At 45.5% G+C, this 16,361-nt stretch overlaps 1 protein-coding gene across 1 annotated transcript in view; it reads left to right on the top strand.

The window, feature by feature from the left end:
* LOC134949112 (interleukin-13 receptor subunit alpha-1-like) overlaps positions 1-16,361 on the top strand; it is a 144,500-nt gene that overhangs the window by 56,454 nt on the left and 71,685 nt on the right. Inside the window, exon 2 of the mRNA XM_063937503.1 lies at positions 14,998-15,128. Coding sequence (XP_063793573.1) covers positions 14,998-15,128 — 131 coding nt within the window. The remainder of the gene's footprint in view (positions 1-14,997; positions 15,129-16,361) is intronic.

Genomic DNA, 16,361 nt, shown 5'->3' with positions numbered 1-16,361 from the left:
TCCGCCCCGGGTCCAGATGGTTACCCTGCTATCTATTATAAAAAAAATTCCCAAGCCCTTCTTCCTATGCTACACTCACTCTTTAACTCACTAATGGAGGGGGGCTCCCTCGATGCAGCCACCACCAGAGCCAATATTATAGTCATCCCTAAACCGAACCGGGATCCGCTAGAAATGAAAAATTATAGACCCATTTCATTACTAAATACGGATCTGAAGTTATTCGCCAAAATCCTTGCGAATCGGCTCGCTCCTTATCTTCCCGCATTAATACACCCGGACCAAGTGGGTTTCATCCCCAATCGTCAGGCTGCGGACAATACTCGCCGTCTTATTGATCTCATACATCTTTCCCACAGGGAATCCCTCCCAACTCTGGTGGTGGCTCTCGATGCGGAAAAGGCCTTTGATAGGGTGGCCTGGCCTTTTATACAACAAGACCTACAGACTATAGGATTACATGGTGCATTTTATAATGCTGTCACCTCGCTCTATTGCAATCCTTCTGCTTCTATTTTAGTCAATGGTCTTTCCTCCCCACCTCTACCTATTAGAAATGGCACTCGATAGGGCTGTCCGCTATTTCCCCTGCTTTTTGCCCTGGTGATGGAACCACTAGCGGCAAAAATTCGACTGAACCCTAACATCTCTGGCATTTTAGTAGGCACTCATGAATATAAAATTGCTTTATATGCGGATGATGTCATCTTAACTCTGACCGACCCGTGCTCCTCCCTACAACATCTAGTAGAGGAGATTCGGACATATAGCTCCCTTTCTAACTATAAACTCAATGCTGACAAAACAGAGGTCCTAGACCTACATATAACTTCACAAGATCTTCGTCTCTTACACTCCTCTTATTCCTTTAAATGGCAAAACACTAAGCTTAAATATTTAGGTATTTACTTGACCAAATCCTACTCATCGTTATATGCAGCTAACTTCCCACGCTTACTCTCTTCAATAAAATCTGATCTGGTTGCTTGGAACCTACATATAACTTCACAAGATCTTCGTCTCTTACACTCCTCTTATTCCTTTAAATGGCAAAACACTAAGCTTAAATATTTAGTTATTTACTTGACCAAATCCTACTCATCGTTATATGCAGCTAACTTCCCACGCTTACTCTCTTCAATAAAATCTGATCTGGTTGCTTGGAACAAATTGTTTATTTCTTGGTTTGGTCGTATCGCGGCAGTTTAAATGAACCTACTACCGCGGTTATTGTATTTATGGCAAACCCTCCCAATCCACATCCCCATTAAGATACTGAAAAATCTTCAACTGGACCTATCTAACTTTATTTGGGCTGGGAAAAAACCTAGAGTCAAAATGCGACTACTTCAACAACATCAAACTGAGGGCGGTCTTGGTGTGCCGGATCTTATTCGTTATTACCATGCTACGCATTTGGCCACCTGTGTTCTTTGGCACTCACCACCCGCACAGAGAACGTGGACTCTTCTTGAGGCGCACTCATTGCATATGTATACACCCTCAACCTTACTATGGTGTCCGCCCCGCTCCCGCCCGAACCCTACTCTATTTTTACCAACGATACGTTTCTCTCTCTCGATATGGGATCTTTGTACTCGTTTCTATTGACTCCGTTCTCACAACCCTTATCTAGCTCCTTTATGGAACAGTACACAATTCCCCCCGGGCTGTAATCATCTTGCATTCCGATGTTGGACCGCACACAACATTCTCTTTCTTCAGGATCTAGCCCCTCTCTCCTCCTTTCCGTCCTTTACGGATTTACAGTCCCGTTTTTCTCTCCCCCACTCAGTCTTCTACCACTTCTTACAATTACGACACTTCTACAATACCCTTCCTAAACCCACACATCCTATTATAGCGACCCCTCTTGAAACATGGTGTCGAGGCCCCCACTCAACAAAGGGGCTTCTGTCGCGCATCTACCGGGTACTATTGTCACACAACGTCCCTCCCAAAGAAAGTCACGAATTGGCTTGGGAGAGGGATGTGGGAGAAACCTTAACCGTTGAGGAGTGGGATGATATCAGACAAGAGGTTAACAAGAGTTCCATATCAGTTCGTATAGCTGAAAACTCTTATAAGTTGTATTACCGATGGTACTTGGTACCTGCTAGACTGCAATCTATAGCTCTATATATGTAATTCAACACTGTTTAAAACATAGGGTCCAGATATAGATATAGATCTATGTTTCACTTGTATTGTTTATTGTTAGTGCATATATTACCTTGATTTCTAGTTTTCTTTAGAACATATGAGACCACCCTGGCTTTTTGTTAGAAGTAATATTTTTATTTATATGTACTTTATTTGGCACTTATATATTGCCTGGATATAATATTGCTATATATATTTTTACATAGTTTATATATTCTACTTGCTATATATACTTTGGATTGTTAATATACCTATTTCTATGAGAGCTGACGTATAGTAGTTAATTAAACAAACCTTTTAATTAACTAATTATTCTTTACACCTGCTTGATTTGGTTTCTGGTTTTAAATACTGACACCTATAGATGTGGGAATACACCTTTGAAAAATTCACGTGGAGCGTGACGAAACGCATTAGGATCCCGCATTTTGTTTATACGTTGCACCAGGTACTCGATACAGCAGCAAGCAGCAATACATCAGCGTGATCCACACTGGCTTTGTCACTCCCGCAGGCGGGCGTTCTTCAGCACGCAGCTACCAACCTTCGCTACCCGCTTGGTGGCACAGCATCATTCTCCTCTCCGCACAGTAAAGTTGTGGGCACTGCAGGACATCTTAACCGAGGACGCTCGGTTAGACCAGCCCACTAGAGAGGTATTTCATACTGCTCAGATTCACTGAACGCACAGTATTATACGGCAAAGCCACCATTACTCCGGGATTGCTACAATTGCTATTTATTCAATTAGTGGAAAGCTGACCGGTGCTTGCTTATGTTATTGTGGACATTCTTCTAATGGGGACTTTCATCTAAACACATACATTGGATACTTTATTTCACTGCTGCTGATAGAGTGATACTTCTGGCTTTATAGTATTCACAAATATACTATCTGAATATCAAGCTATTTAGCTCAGGGTATTAATCCAATTTTAGAAAATTATTTTATATATGTTTTAGTGTCATCTGTTTAAATATTTTTTTTTATTCATACGTCAGCTCTCAGTCTTATATTTCCCCCTGCTATTTTGCGCAGCCAGTTCTTTTTTTCACGAATGACAGTATGCTGCTGCATGAGTCGTACAGTAGCTACATGACCAGTCTTGGCCACAAAATCAGCCATCATCTGCTTGGCCACACTACGGTCATGTCAGAACTTCTGTGGAGTTGCACTTCCAACTGGGGTCCACTGGGCCAACTGTTGCTTGGTCTTGGGATTAAAAGTGTAGATCCAGGATTCATCGCCACCGATCTCCCAGACAGAGTTTGAGTGACTGCCATCAAACCTGACCGGCATGTTGCGACACCAAGGCCCCCGAGCCTCCTGCTCTTGAATCAGCCTATGGGGCACCCAACGTGTAAAACCTTGCTCAGTCCAAGCCTTTTGTGTGAGTGTGTGTGTATGTATGTATGTGTGTGTATGTATGTATATATATATATATATATATATATATACAGTTCCAAGTCAGTCGGCACTCACATACAGGAAACAATTGCCCCGGTGTCCATTTCATAAGCAATCCATATCTCTCCAAAAAGAACGGCACTCAGGGACTAGTAAATATGCAAACGTTATATTGTAGTTGAAATCGAACGTAAACGTTTTCGGGGACACAGCCCCTTCGTCAGGATCAAAAAGACAATAACATTTAAAACAGGGACAAACACACATTTAAATACCTGCTGGTGACTCACCTGATCTCCTCCGTTCATCAGTCCCTGCAGCGCCGGCCGCCCACCATAACGAACTTCCTGTGAAGACAGGAACCGTGACCATGGAGACGCTAGGCTTGCGTCTCACCTGCTGGGCTTCCTGTTTAACACAGCCGTCGTTAGTGCGCATGCACAGACGCCGTGGTTCCTATGAACGGAGAGACAAGGACACACACAGCAGAAAAGACATTGTGAAAACATGACATGCATATGAATGATATCATCCACAGTAAAAGTGCAAATAAACATAATTAGTAATAACAGACTACCACATACATACAAAGTGGAGCCAATATATGGAAACCACCTCTGTAGGGTACCATCAAGTGCTAGCAATACCACTACCTGATTTAAATGTACAGAATAATATTACAGGGTGTTCCAGTTTATTTTTTCATTAAGACCCATAGGGTAAATGGTACCCAGTCGCAGAATCCATTGGGATTCTCGGATTAACAAATTTTTGGATTTTTGGGCCTTGGGGTTACTAGACCTCATAATGTATATACTAAAAAGCCAGGTTGCTATAGGTGTGTGAACTGTGCTACATGTACTCACTTAATAGCCTGTAAATCCTTCAAGCATCCACATACTGATAAGACATATGAGATCAGACATATACTTACCTGTAGCACTTCATTTGTCGTTTACGTAATAGTTTGCCCATGTGGGCTGAACTATATGGGTCAAACTATACGTAAATTTAGTGAGCGCATGGCGGCACATCGTTCGGCCATACGTCTCACGTTAGAGGGGAGACATATTGATCAACCTGTGGCCAAACATTTCAAGGAATTGGGTCACCCCCTGTCCTCCTTGAAATATTTCATCATTGATCATGTTTCAGCATCGTTGCGTGGGGGGAATAGACCCAAAAATTTGTTAAAGTTCGTAACAGTAGGTCCTTCATGGGCAGCACAACGTGGTGCTTCAGCTGAACAGATATGTAAGGCAGCTACATGGTCTTCCATTAACACATTAATTACAAATTATGCCTTTGATACCTTTGCCTCTCAGGACACTGCATTCGGGCGAAGGATTCTCCTGTCCAATCAGGAGCGTCCCCTCCACTAAAATTGCTTTGGGACATCCCAATGTTATCCTGTGGATAATCTGTGGACCCTGCAAGAGAAATGCGTAGTTATGGTAGACTTACTGTTGATAACTCTCCTGCTGATGTTAGCCTTGCGAGTACTAACTATAGTTTTTATTTTTATACACACTAACACATAGGTGGTCATTCCGAGTTGATCGCTCGCTAGCAGTTTTTAGCAGCCGTGCAGACGCTATGCCGCCTCCCACTGGGAGTGTATTTTAGCTTAGCAGAAGTGCGAACGAAAGGATCGCAGAGCGGTGGCAAAGTTTTTTTTGCAGTTTTAGAGTAGCTCATTACCTACTCAGCGCATGCGATGACTTCAGACTGTTCAGTTCCTGTTTTGACGTCACAAACACGCCCTGCGTTCGCCCAGCCACGCCTGCGTTTTTCCTGGCACACCTGCGTTTTTCCGAACACTCCCTGAAAACAGTCAGTTGCCATCCAGAAACGCCCACTTCATGTCAATCACTCTGCGGCCAGCAGTCTGACTGAAAAGCTTCGCTAGACCTTGTGTGAAACGACATTGTTCATTGTAGTAGTACGTCGCGCGTGCGCATTGCACCGCATACGCATGCGCAGAAGTGCCGTTTTTTTGCCTCATCGCTGCACAGCGAACGAATGCAGCTAGCGATCAACTCGGAATGACCACCTTCCTGCTGCAGAATGAGGCCCGACAGCCTGCATGAAGAAGACACTGCTTCAGCAGGTGAGTAATTACTGACTAATTAAGCTAATTGGAAACTTCCAATTGCTTAATTAGCCCTTAGGTGTGTATGTGGTGCCACGAGGGTACCAGAGCAAGTCCCACTGATTATTCCTAAAAATAAAAATTTTAGGAAAATTCAGGCTTGGGGCAGGATGTACTAATGTGTATCGCCGCCCTGCGCCACGATACTGATCGCATATGTACTTACATATGTGATCAGCATTGCGGAGGACAGCTCCTCCGATAAGAGCTGTCCTCCGCGATGCGCAGCGGCAGCCTGACTTCCAGGATTCGGCCCCAGGGGTCAGTCTGCACATACGCAGGATGATGGGGGCAGCCGCAAGGCATGCTGGGAGGGATCCGATTGGATCCCTCACACAGCGCCGCGGAGAGAAGCCCATAGGCTTCTATGGGGTATCGCCAGCAGAAGCTGGCGAACCCCGCCGCTGCGCTCACCTGCCGGCTGGGGAATAGTACATCAGGAAAATGTGGTGAACAGGGGGTCTACCGCATTTTCCGCTTAGTACATCCCGCCCTTGCTGTGGGGTGAGAAAAAAGACGCAGTGATTTCTTATCTCTCCTGCAACTGAATAGGAAATCCCAGTGGCTGCTGGAAAAACCCAGCGACGCAAGGTTTTTCAAAACTCCCACACACAATTGAATATGCCCCCATGTATTTTTCTATGTTTTTAACTGTGATGGATGTGTCTACCTAATCACTGAGTGGTATGCTAACACTGTGATTGGGGGAGTGGTTTTAATTAGTGTTGGGGTATATATAGGGGAGAGAGTGTCCTATCTATTTATCTTGACAAAGGTCCAAGGAGAGGACCAAAAGGTTTATAATAAAACTGTAAGGTTGAGTCGGTACATAGAATGTTTGTTAAGATATATATATATATATATATATATACTTTTAGGGAGACAAAAAAAACACAGAGTTTTTGTCTGTTTGTATGTCTGTTTGCTCCGGAATTACCCCAAAACTACTGGATTCATTTGTATCGCGGTTGCACTGTTGTATAGCTTAGTGACCTTGAAAGAAACCGAGGTATGTATGATCACAATGTGACATCTGGGAAAGGAGCAATACAGAAAAGACCAGATACTTAACACCAGACGCGTGTAGTGTGCAGGCTCCTCAAGTCCAAATGACACTATATATATATATAATATATTGTATGCCACAAACTCGAAGAGTTATATATGTATGCATAGGAACATAGATATATATGGATATACAAGATCTATTTAGCGTGAAAAGCCGCCAGCTATATATCAATCACTAATCAGGCAGGTAATCTTGACTTATGAAGTTTCAGTTTACAGGTCAATCCAGTAAATACTACATGCTATGGTTACGCAGAATCCGAGTTGATATACTGTATATCATAGAGTTGCTGGTGTAGTTTTACGTGGTTTGCTCACAAGTTAGTATCCCCAAGCATCTTTTTGTGTTAATCCTTGAAGGAAAAACTGCAAATATTGTTTACAATTAAATTTTGTGATCAATATGTACAAAATAAAATATACATCACAATATTAGATGGCACCACTGTGTTTGTAAAATTAGTTCCACGAATGAAGGGGCACTAATGAATTACACAGATTCTGTGGCTGGCTGACTTCAAGCCTGCATTTTCCCTGCTTTTAATCAGCCACAGAACCTGTGTAATCAATAAGCATCCCGGTTTAAAGGGAGAATATGGTAAGCCAATATATATCTATATCTCCTCTGATGGCCTCAGTGGGGAGCCCTTACATTGCAATAAGTTACCAACAGCTTAATGCTTGTTAGGGTCTCCTGCCCTGTGCTGCCACGTCGTCATGGCAACCGGGAGACAAGTGCTAGCGGAGTAACCTGAGCGCAGCTGATACTCCGGTTCGGGTCTTTTGCTGTGCAGTGGTTACAGGCTCTGTGCACGGCAGGGGATCCGGTGCTGGTTTTTGTGCTCACAGTCTGTGAGGTCTGAGTGGGGCGTGGACAGCACCTGCTATATAAGGCCTCTTCTCAGGTTAAGTAGATGCTGCTGAATCTTTGTTGGTTAGTCAGTTCCTGAAAGTTAGCCAGTACTGTGTAGCTTTGTATTTGTTGTTGCTTACTGCAAATAGGCCTGGGGATTTGGTACTACACTCTGCCAATCCAGACCTAGCAGCAAGACTGGAGTCAGTCGTTTAACTTGCTGGGGTTCTTTTGCTACTCTGTGAACTTAGCAAGTTTGCGGCTGTATTCTCAGAATTGCCTGCCTAAATCCTGTCTCACTGTGCAAGGTGTTCAGGGGTCAGTTTAGTGGCAGTAAGCTGAACCTGTGCACTGCAAGTGAGGATTAGGATTGTGGAGACTCTCCTTGTGTCTATCATTCCATCTCTGACCAAGGAGTTTACTGCCACACCCGTTGGTAACCCTTTAGGGTTTTGCTGTTGCCCTTAGCAACAGCATTTCGGGTTCTCTACGTATTAAAACACAACATCTTGCTTTTTCCATCTGAGCATTACTAATACTAGGGAGACACCCAGTTTCTTAGCCTCTGGGCTTCTCTGTTCACTTTGTGTTTATTTTGTTACCCTATCACCTTCTGTGTACGTAATGTCATATTCCCCAGTCTGTCTGTGAGTTCATTTGTTTTGCATCCCTATCCGTTCAGACACCAGTACATTCCTGCAGGCACTGGTGTGCATAACAGTTCAAACACCAGTACATTCCTGCAGGCACTGGTGTGCATAACATATTCAGCAGCCTAATACTCCTGTTGAAATTTTGTGGGAATATGGAGCATACCCCTCAAAATACGTTGCAACAGGTGGTCGATCAGGTGCAGGTCCTGACTCGACAATTTAATGATTTGTCCATTAAAATGCACACCTCCCAGGCCGCTGGCGGAGCTCCCGCAGCAGCAGCACCTTCAGGGGTTAAGGAGCCGAAAGTAAATCTCCCGGATCGTTTTTCTGGAGATCGCTCGCAGTTCTTTTGTTTCAAGGAGAGCTGCAAGCTATACTTCCGGCTTAGGCCTCAGTCTTCTGGGTCGGAGATTCAGCGGGTGGGCACAGTGATTTCCTTGCTACAAGGAGACCCACAGGTCTGGGCATATGGGTTGCAGCCTGACTGTCCGTCGCTTAAAAGTGTTGATGCTTTTTTTACGGCACTGGGCATGCTGTATGATGACCCTGACAAGACGGCCTCAGCCGAGGCTCAGATTTCGATCCTTAAGCAAGGGCGAAGGCCAGTTGAGGTTTACTGTACGGAGTTTCGGAGGTTGGCCCATGATACCCAGTGGAATGACCCAGCCCTGAGACACCAGTTCCGAAGAGGTCTTTCTAACCAGATAAAAGACCAACTGGTTCAATATCCCTTGCCTGATAGCTTGGATCAGCTCATGCAGTTATCCATCCGGGTGGATAGACGGCTGAGAGAGCGTAGGCTTGAAAGGGAGACCAAGGTTTCCTTCTTTCCCAAGGGAACCTCAGACTCTGAGGAATTTTCCGAGGAGCCTATGCAGATTGGGGCTACCCGCCTCTCCTCGCGTGAGAAGACGCGGAGGAGACAGCAGGGGTTGTGTTTGTACTGTGGGAATGGAGGTCATGTGGTAGTATCATGCCCAGAAAAGCCGGAAAACTTCAGGGCCTGAGGGTGATGGGAAATATCCTGTCAGGCCAGAAGTCAGAATTTCCCAAGAAGACTTTTATCATTCCGGTGACCTTGAAGATCCTCGGTCAAACTGTCAAGACTGAGGCCTTTGTGGACAGTGGGGCCGACGGGGTTTTTATGGACCGCCAATTCGCCCTGAAACACTCTGTTCCCTTAGTACCCTTGGCATCGGAAATTGAGATTTGTGGGTTAAACGGGGAACCATTATCCCAAGGTAAAATTACCTCTTGCACTAGCCAGATTTCTTTGTTTATTGGAGCCACACACTCTGAAAAATTGTCCTTTTACGTGACTGTCTGTACTTTTGCCCCATTGGTGTTGGGGTTACCCTGGTTAAGGGCCCACAATCCTCAATTTGACTGGGTCTCTGGGGAGATTCTTAGTTGGGGTACTGATTGTTTCAGGAGTTGCTTGAGCCTTCCAGTCAGGCTCTCGCAGCTAAGTTTGCCAGGATTGCCAGGGTGTTATGCAGATTTTGCGGATGTGTTCTCCAAAAAAGTTGCAGAGGTACTACCTCCCCATCGCCCCTATGACTGTGCCATTGATTTGTTGCCAAATGCTAAGCTTCCCAAGAGCAGGTTGTACTCCCTGTCACGTCCTGAGACTCAGGCTATGGCAGAGTACATTCAGGAGAACTTGGCTAAGGGATTTATCAGACCTTCACAGTCTCCAGTTGGGTCGGGGTTCTTCTTCGTGGGTAAAAAGGACGGTTCGTTGCGACCCTGCATCGACTTCAGGGAATTGAACCGTATCACGATTAAAAACTCATACCCACTGCCTCTCATTTCGGTCTTGTTTGACCAGCTTCGTACTGCCACTATTTTTTCTAAGATTGACCTACGCGGTGCGTACAATCTAATCCGAATAAGAGAGGGGGATGAATGGAAGACTGCCTTTAATACCCACTCAGGGCATTATGAATATTTGGTGATGCCTTTTGGGCTCTGTAATGCCCCGGCAGTCTTCCAGGATTTCATGAATGATGTACTCAGGGAATATTTGGATAGATTCTTAGTTGTATACTTAGATGACATCCTAATCTTCTCCCATTCCCTGGAGGAACATCGGAAGCATGTACGCTTAGTCCTCCAGAAACTCAGAGACCACCAGCTTGGGGCGAAGCTGGAGAAGTGCGAATTTGAAGTTCAGCAAATCGCATTTCTAGGATATATTATCTCCCCAGAAGGTTTCCAAATGGAGGGTTCCAAGGTACAGGCAGTCCTGGATTGGGTGCAGCCCACTAGTTTGAAGGCGCTTCAGCGTTTCCTGGGCTTTGCAAATTTTTATAGACGATTTATCGCTGGATTTTCGTCTATAGTGGCGCCCTTGGTGGCACTCACTAAGAAAGGGGCGGATGTTGCTCACTGGTCTTGTGAGGCTAAAGCGGATTTTGCCCGTCTCAAAAGGGCATTTGTATCGGCCAAGGTGCTGCGACACCCAGATCCAGAGCGTCCTTTTGTGGTGGAGGTGGATGCCTCTGAGATGGGTATTGGGGCAGTGCTCTCTCAGATGGGAGTGTCTGATAATCGCCTTCATCCCTGTGCTTACTTTTCCCGTAAATTTTCGCCTGCCGAGATGAATTATGACGTGGGTAACCGGGAATTGTTGGCTATTAAGGATGCACTCGAGGAGTGGAGACACTGGCTTGAGGGGGCTAAGTTTGTGGTCTTAATTCTCACCGACCATAAGAATCTGGCATATTTAGAGTCAGCGAAGCGTCTCAATGCCAGGCAGGCACGATGGGCTTTGTTTTTTGCTCGCTTTAATTTTTTGATAACATATCGCCCTGGGTCAAAAAACATCAAGGCTGATGCGCTCTCGCTGAGTTTTGCTCCAATCCAGGAGACCACCGAGGAGCCGTTGCCCATTGTGTCCCCATCATGTATTAAAGTGGGCATTACCCAGGACCTCTTATCATTAGTCCTTAGAGCACAGGAGCAGGCTCCTCCAGACCTTCCGGTAGGTCTTTTGTTTGTGCCTCCTAGGTTAAGACAGCGAGTGTTCCTGGAATTCCATGCCAAGAAGTCGGCAGGTCACCCGGGTATTGCCAGAACTCGGGAGTTGCTATCTAGGGCGGTGTGGTGGCCCTCGGTGGCTAAGGATGTGGATCAGTGGGTTCGGGCATGTGACATCTGTGCCCGAAATAAGACTCCTAGAGGGGTTCCTGTTGGCCCATTACATCCACTCTCTATCCCATCTAAGCCATGGACCCACATTTCAATGGATTTTGTGGTGGACTTGCCCAAATCCTCGGGGATGACAGCCATCTGGGTTGTCGTTGACAGGTTTTCGAAGATGGCGCACTTCGTTCCACTGGTTGGGCTGCCATCGGCCAGACGCCTGTCTGAATTATTTATGCTGCATGTTGTGCGTCTCCACGGGTTGCCACTTGATGTGGTCTCTGACCGCGGATCCCAGTTTGTGGCCAAATTCTGGAGGGCATTTTGTTCCGATCTCCAGATTTCTGTCAGCTTGTCGTCAGGCTACCATCCGCAGTCTAATGGGCAGACTGAAAGGGTGAACCAGTCCTTGGAGCAGTTCCTCAGGTGTTATGTCTCCAAGTGTCAGACTGACTGGGTTGCTCATCTGTCCATGGCGGAGTTTGCCTATAACAACACGGCTCACTCTGCTACAGGGATCTCTCCCTTCCTTTGTGTGTATGGGCATCATCCTAAGGCCAATTCTTTTGACCCCCTGGACTCCACGCCTGGTGGTTCCTCTGTGGTTTCGGTCCTTAGAGGTATTTGGAGGAAAGTGAAGAAAGCCCTTGTGTCTGTGTCATTAGTGACCAAAAGGGTTTTTGATAAGCGGAAAAGACCCTGCAGCTTCAAATTAGGAGACTTCGTCTGGTTGTCTACCAAGAATTTGAAGTTGAGACAGCCATCTCATAAGTTAGGCCCCCGGTTCATCGGCCCTTATAAGATCACCAGGGTTATCAATCCAGTGGCATTTCAGTTAGATCTACCCCGTTCTTTGGGTATCAATAAAACATTTCATTGTTCCCTTTTAAAACGGGCGATTAGTAATCCTTCTTCCAGTGGAAGACCTTCTCCTCTTCTGATACGTGGCCAGAGGGAGTTTGTTGTTGAAAGGATTCTTGACTCCAAGATGGTTCGGGGTCGGCTGTCATTTTTGGTGCACTGGAAGGGGTATGGCCCGGAGGAGCGGTCGTGGGTGCGCAGTTGTGATCTTCATGCCCCCAGACTGATACGCTCTTTCTTCTCGCAGTTCCCCGATAAACCCGGTGGTAGGGGTTCTTTGACCCCTCGTCAAAGGGGGGGTACTGTTAGGGTCTCCTGCCCTGTGCTGCCACGTCGTCATGGCAACCGGGAGACAAGTGCTAGCGGAGTAACCTGAGCGCAGCTGATACTCCGGTTCGGGTCTTTTGCTGTGCAGTGGTTACAGGCTCTGTGCACGGCAGGGGATCCGGTGCTGGTTTTTGTGCTCACAGTCTGTGAGGTCTGAGTGGGGCGTGGACAGCACCTGCTATATAAGGCCTCTTCTCAGGTTAAGCAGATGCTGCTGAATCTTTGTTGGTTAGTCAGTTCCTGAAAGTTAGCCAGTACTGTGTAGCTTTGTATTTGTTGTTGCTTACTGCAAATAGGCCTGGGGATTTGGTACTACACTCTGCCAATCCAGACCTAGCAGTAAGACTGGAGTCAGTCGTTTAACTTGCTGGGGTTCTTTTGCTACTCTGTGAACTTAGCAAGTTTGCGGCTGTATTCTCAGAATTGCCTGCCTAAATCCTGTCTCACTGTGCAAGGTGTTCAGGGGTCAGTTTAGTGGCAGTAAGCTGAACCTGTGCACTGCAAGTGAGGATTAGGATTGTGGAGACTCTCCTTGTGTCTATCATTCCATCTCTGACCAAGGAGTTTACTGCCACACCCGTTGGTAACCCTTTAGGGTTTTGCTGTTGCCCTTAGCAACAGCATTTCGGGTTCTCTACGTATTAAAACACAACATCTTGCTTTTTCCATCTGAGCATTACTAATACTAGGGAGACACCCAGTTTCTTAGCCTCTGGGCTTCTCTGTTCACTTTGTGTTTATTTTGTTACCCTATCACCTTCTGTGTACGTAATGTCATATTCCCCAGTCTGTCTGTGAGTTCATTTGTTTTGCATCCCTATCCGTTCAGACACCAGTACATTCCTGCAGGCACTGGTGTGCATAACAGTTCAAACACCAGTACATTCCTGCAGGCACTGGTGTGCATAACAATGCTGTTGAAGAACGGATATATTTACATGTGCATGGACGGCTGACACCTGCGCATACACAACGTTAATTGTGGCTTTGTTGGTCCCCACCACCGGGTATAGGTAACGTCATCTCTGGCTGGTGTTAGCTAATGTATACAAAGACAATGTTGCAGGTGCACAATTAAAACACTACCAATTAATGATAATCATTGCAATCAAATGTTGCATTTTGAGTGAGGTCCTTCGCATAGTTATGGCCATAAATAACGGCTTGCCCACCAACGTCCAGGTGACCTCATTAAACGGGCAAGTCCCTAACATCATTGGGGGGTACAAGCCGAGGGCCCGGAACACCCCAAACCCAAGCAGCCGAGGGACCCTAGCGCAACACTCTAGTAAAAAAAATATATAGTGAAAAAAAGTGAAGATAGTTAGGTTGTTGTGTGTGTTGTTTCAATGTAACTAATTTCCCACCTTCACCTCTCACTACTTTACCTCTCACTACTTTATTTCTCACCACGTTGCCTCTCATTATTTTACCACTGCTGATTTTTAGCAGCTTCTCTCATTAACCTATCTTTACTTTTTTCACTATATATTTTATACTAGAGTATTGCCCAGGGGTCGCTCGGCTGCTTGGGTTTGGTGTGTCCCGCACCCCGGACTTGTATCCCCCAATATGTTAGGAACTTGCCCGATTAATGAGGTCATCTGGATGTTGGTAGGTAAGCCGTTATTTATGGCCATAACTATGCAAAGAACCTCACTCAAAATGCAACATTTCATTGCAATGATTATTAATCAGTTGGTATTGTTTGAATTGCGCACCTGCAACCTTGTCTTTGTATGCAGTACTGAAAGGTCTCTGCAGGGTTGCACCTCTCATTACCGGTGTGCACTCTGGGATCCATCCCCTGGTGTTAGTTAATGGCAGAAAACTTTGCTTTACTTCACTTCACTTACATTAAGCCTCCATCCCCATAGAGGTCAAAGATTAATTCAATGTTAAAATGATTTGAATCTATCACTGTCCTGACAGGTGTCGTGGCTTTACATGTAATCACTAGCAGTAGCATTGTATCCCTTTATGTATGGGGAAAGTGGGAAGAAGTCTCTTCTGCAGTAGGCAATAATGGGAATAGAACTTTCTGACCTTTGATAAATTAGCCCCTATCTTTTTTTATACTATGAAGGAAATGAAATGTTTGGAAAAACTAACATATTTAGGGGTCTATTTACTAAGGCTTGGATGGAGATAAAGTCGCTGGAGATAAAGTACCAGCCAATCAGCTCCTAACTGCCATGCCACACGCTATGTTTGAAAAATGACAGGTAGGAGCTGATTGGCTGGTACTTTATCTCCGTCCACTTTCTCTCCATCCAAAGCTTAGTAAATAGACCCCTGAGTTTGTTATTAAAAGTGTTAATGACACAAATTGACAGTAAATTGTTATTTTGTTTCCATGCAGAATATCTCCCTCCACCAACCAACATCACTTTCGGAATGAATGGGATGTTCTTTCTGCAATGGCGATGGGCGCCTCCCGAAAACAAATTGAATTGCTCTTTAAAATACACGAAAATCATTGTCCCACGTTCGGTAAAGCACACTTTCTTTTTTGTTTTCTTTGTCTGATTTTTATGTTGTGTATGTTTGTTATGTGGTAAATATTTGTAAAATAACGTAACCAAGGATTCAGCATGAGAAAAAAAGGGATCTACAAGGCAATTCCAACCCCAGAATAATGGCAGCTGAGAATGCCTACACTAAGGGGTTTGTTCAGTTACGTGCGAGGGGGGCGAATTGCCATTGCACGGCATTTCATCTCACCCCAGACTGGTGGATTTTATTACAAAGCCCTATGTGACTACAAACACAAATCTGTGAGTTTATAGCTACTGTAAGTGCTGCATACTGTATGGCTGCATTTACTCACAGAATTTAGCTGCCTTGTACCTAATTGAATCGACCCCCAAAGTATTTGGTAAGGCTTTCTAAACAGGGGCATAAAAAGCAGCATAGAATACCCCTTTCACACCACCTTAGGCGGGTCGCTCCTGGGAGCCTGACACGGGAGCTCCCAGGGTGCGACCCGCCTCAGGCGCTCCGCCGCTGCTGTCTGCAACCCGTCATATTGCCGGGTTGCTGACGTCAGCGGTGACGCGGCGGGGGCGCCGCTTGGAGATCACATGATCGCCAAGCGCCGCCCGCCCACATAGAGTAAATGGGAAACGGGTCGCATCGACCCAGCTCCTGATCACACCGCACAGCGAGCCGGGTTGAACATGAGTTCAACCCTGCTGCGACCAGGGTGGTATTTTTTCCCTGGCACCTTTCAGACCGCACATGAACACGGGTTATGCGTGCTCATGCGCCGATAACCCATGTTCATAGTTGGCAGTCTGAAAGGGGTATAACTTATCTGAGCAGCTAATAATCTTGTGTTGTCTTTGCACCGAGAAATCCCCTCTACTTCAAAACTCCTTGCTGATCGCTGTCAAATAGAGCTTTCTCTGTATATGGAAATGTAAAAGGACTTGAATTAATTCAAACGCTTCTTTTATCCAACAAAGGCGGGTGGAATACAGGCTGTGCTGTTATTGTAACATGTCAAATCACATAAGCATAGAAATTCTAAGAATGTTCATACAGTACTTTACCAAGAAAATTTCCTGAACAGCAAACGCCTAACTGCAGAAAATGGCAGATGGAACGTGCTGCTGATAATATCACTTAAAGACTGCATTTCCAACCATTTAACAAGTCCCATCATGAAGCACTGCAAAGATTAAGTCATACCTTCATTTTCCTATGCAAATCCTCCAGTACCAC

The sequence above is a fragment of the Pseudophryne corroboree genome, chromosome 8 (genome assembly GCF_028390025.1).
Source record: "Pseudophryne corroboree isolate aPseCor3 chromosome 8, aPseCor3.hap2, whole genome shotgun sequence".
NCBI classification, from domain to species: domain Eukaryota; kingdom Metazoa; phylum Chordata; class Amphibia; order Anura; family Myobatrachidae; genus Pseudophryne; species Pseudophryne corroboree.
This window is presented reverse-complemented; position numbering and strand designations above follow the sequence as displayed.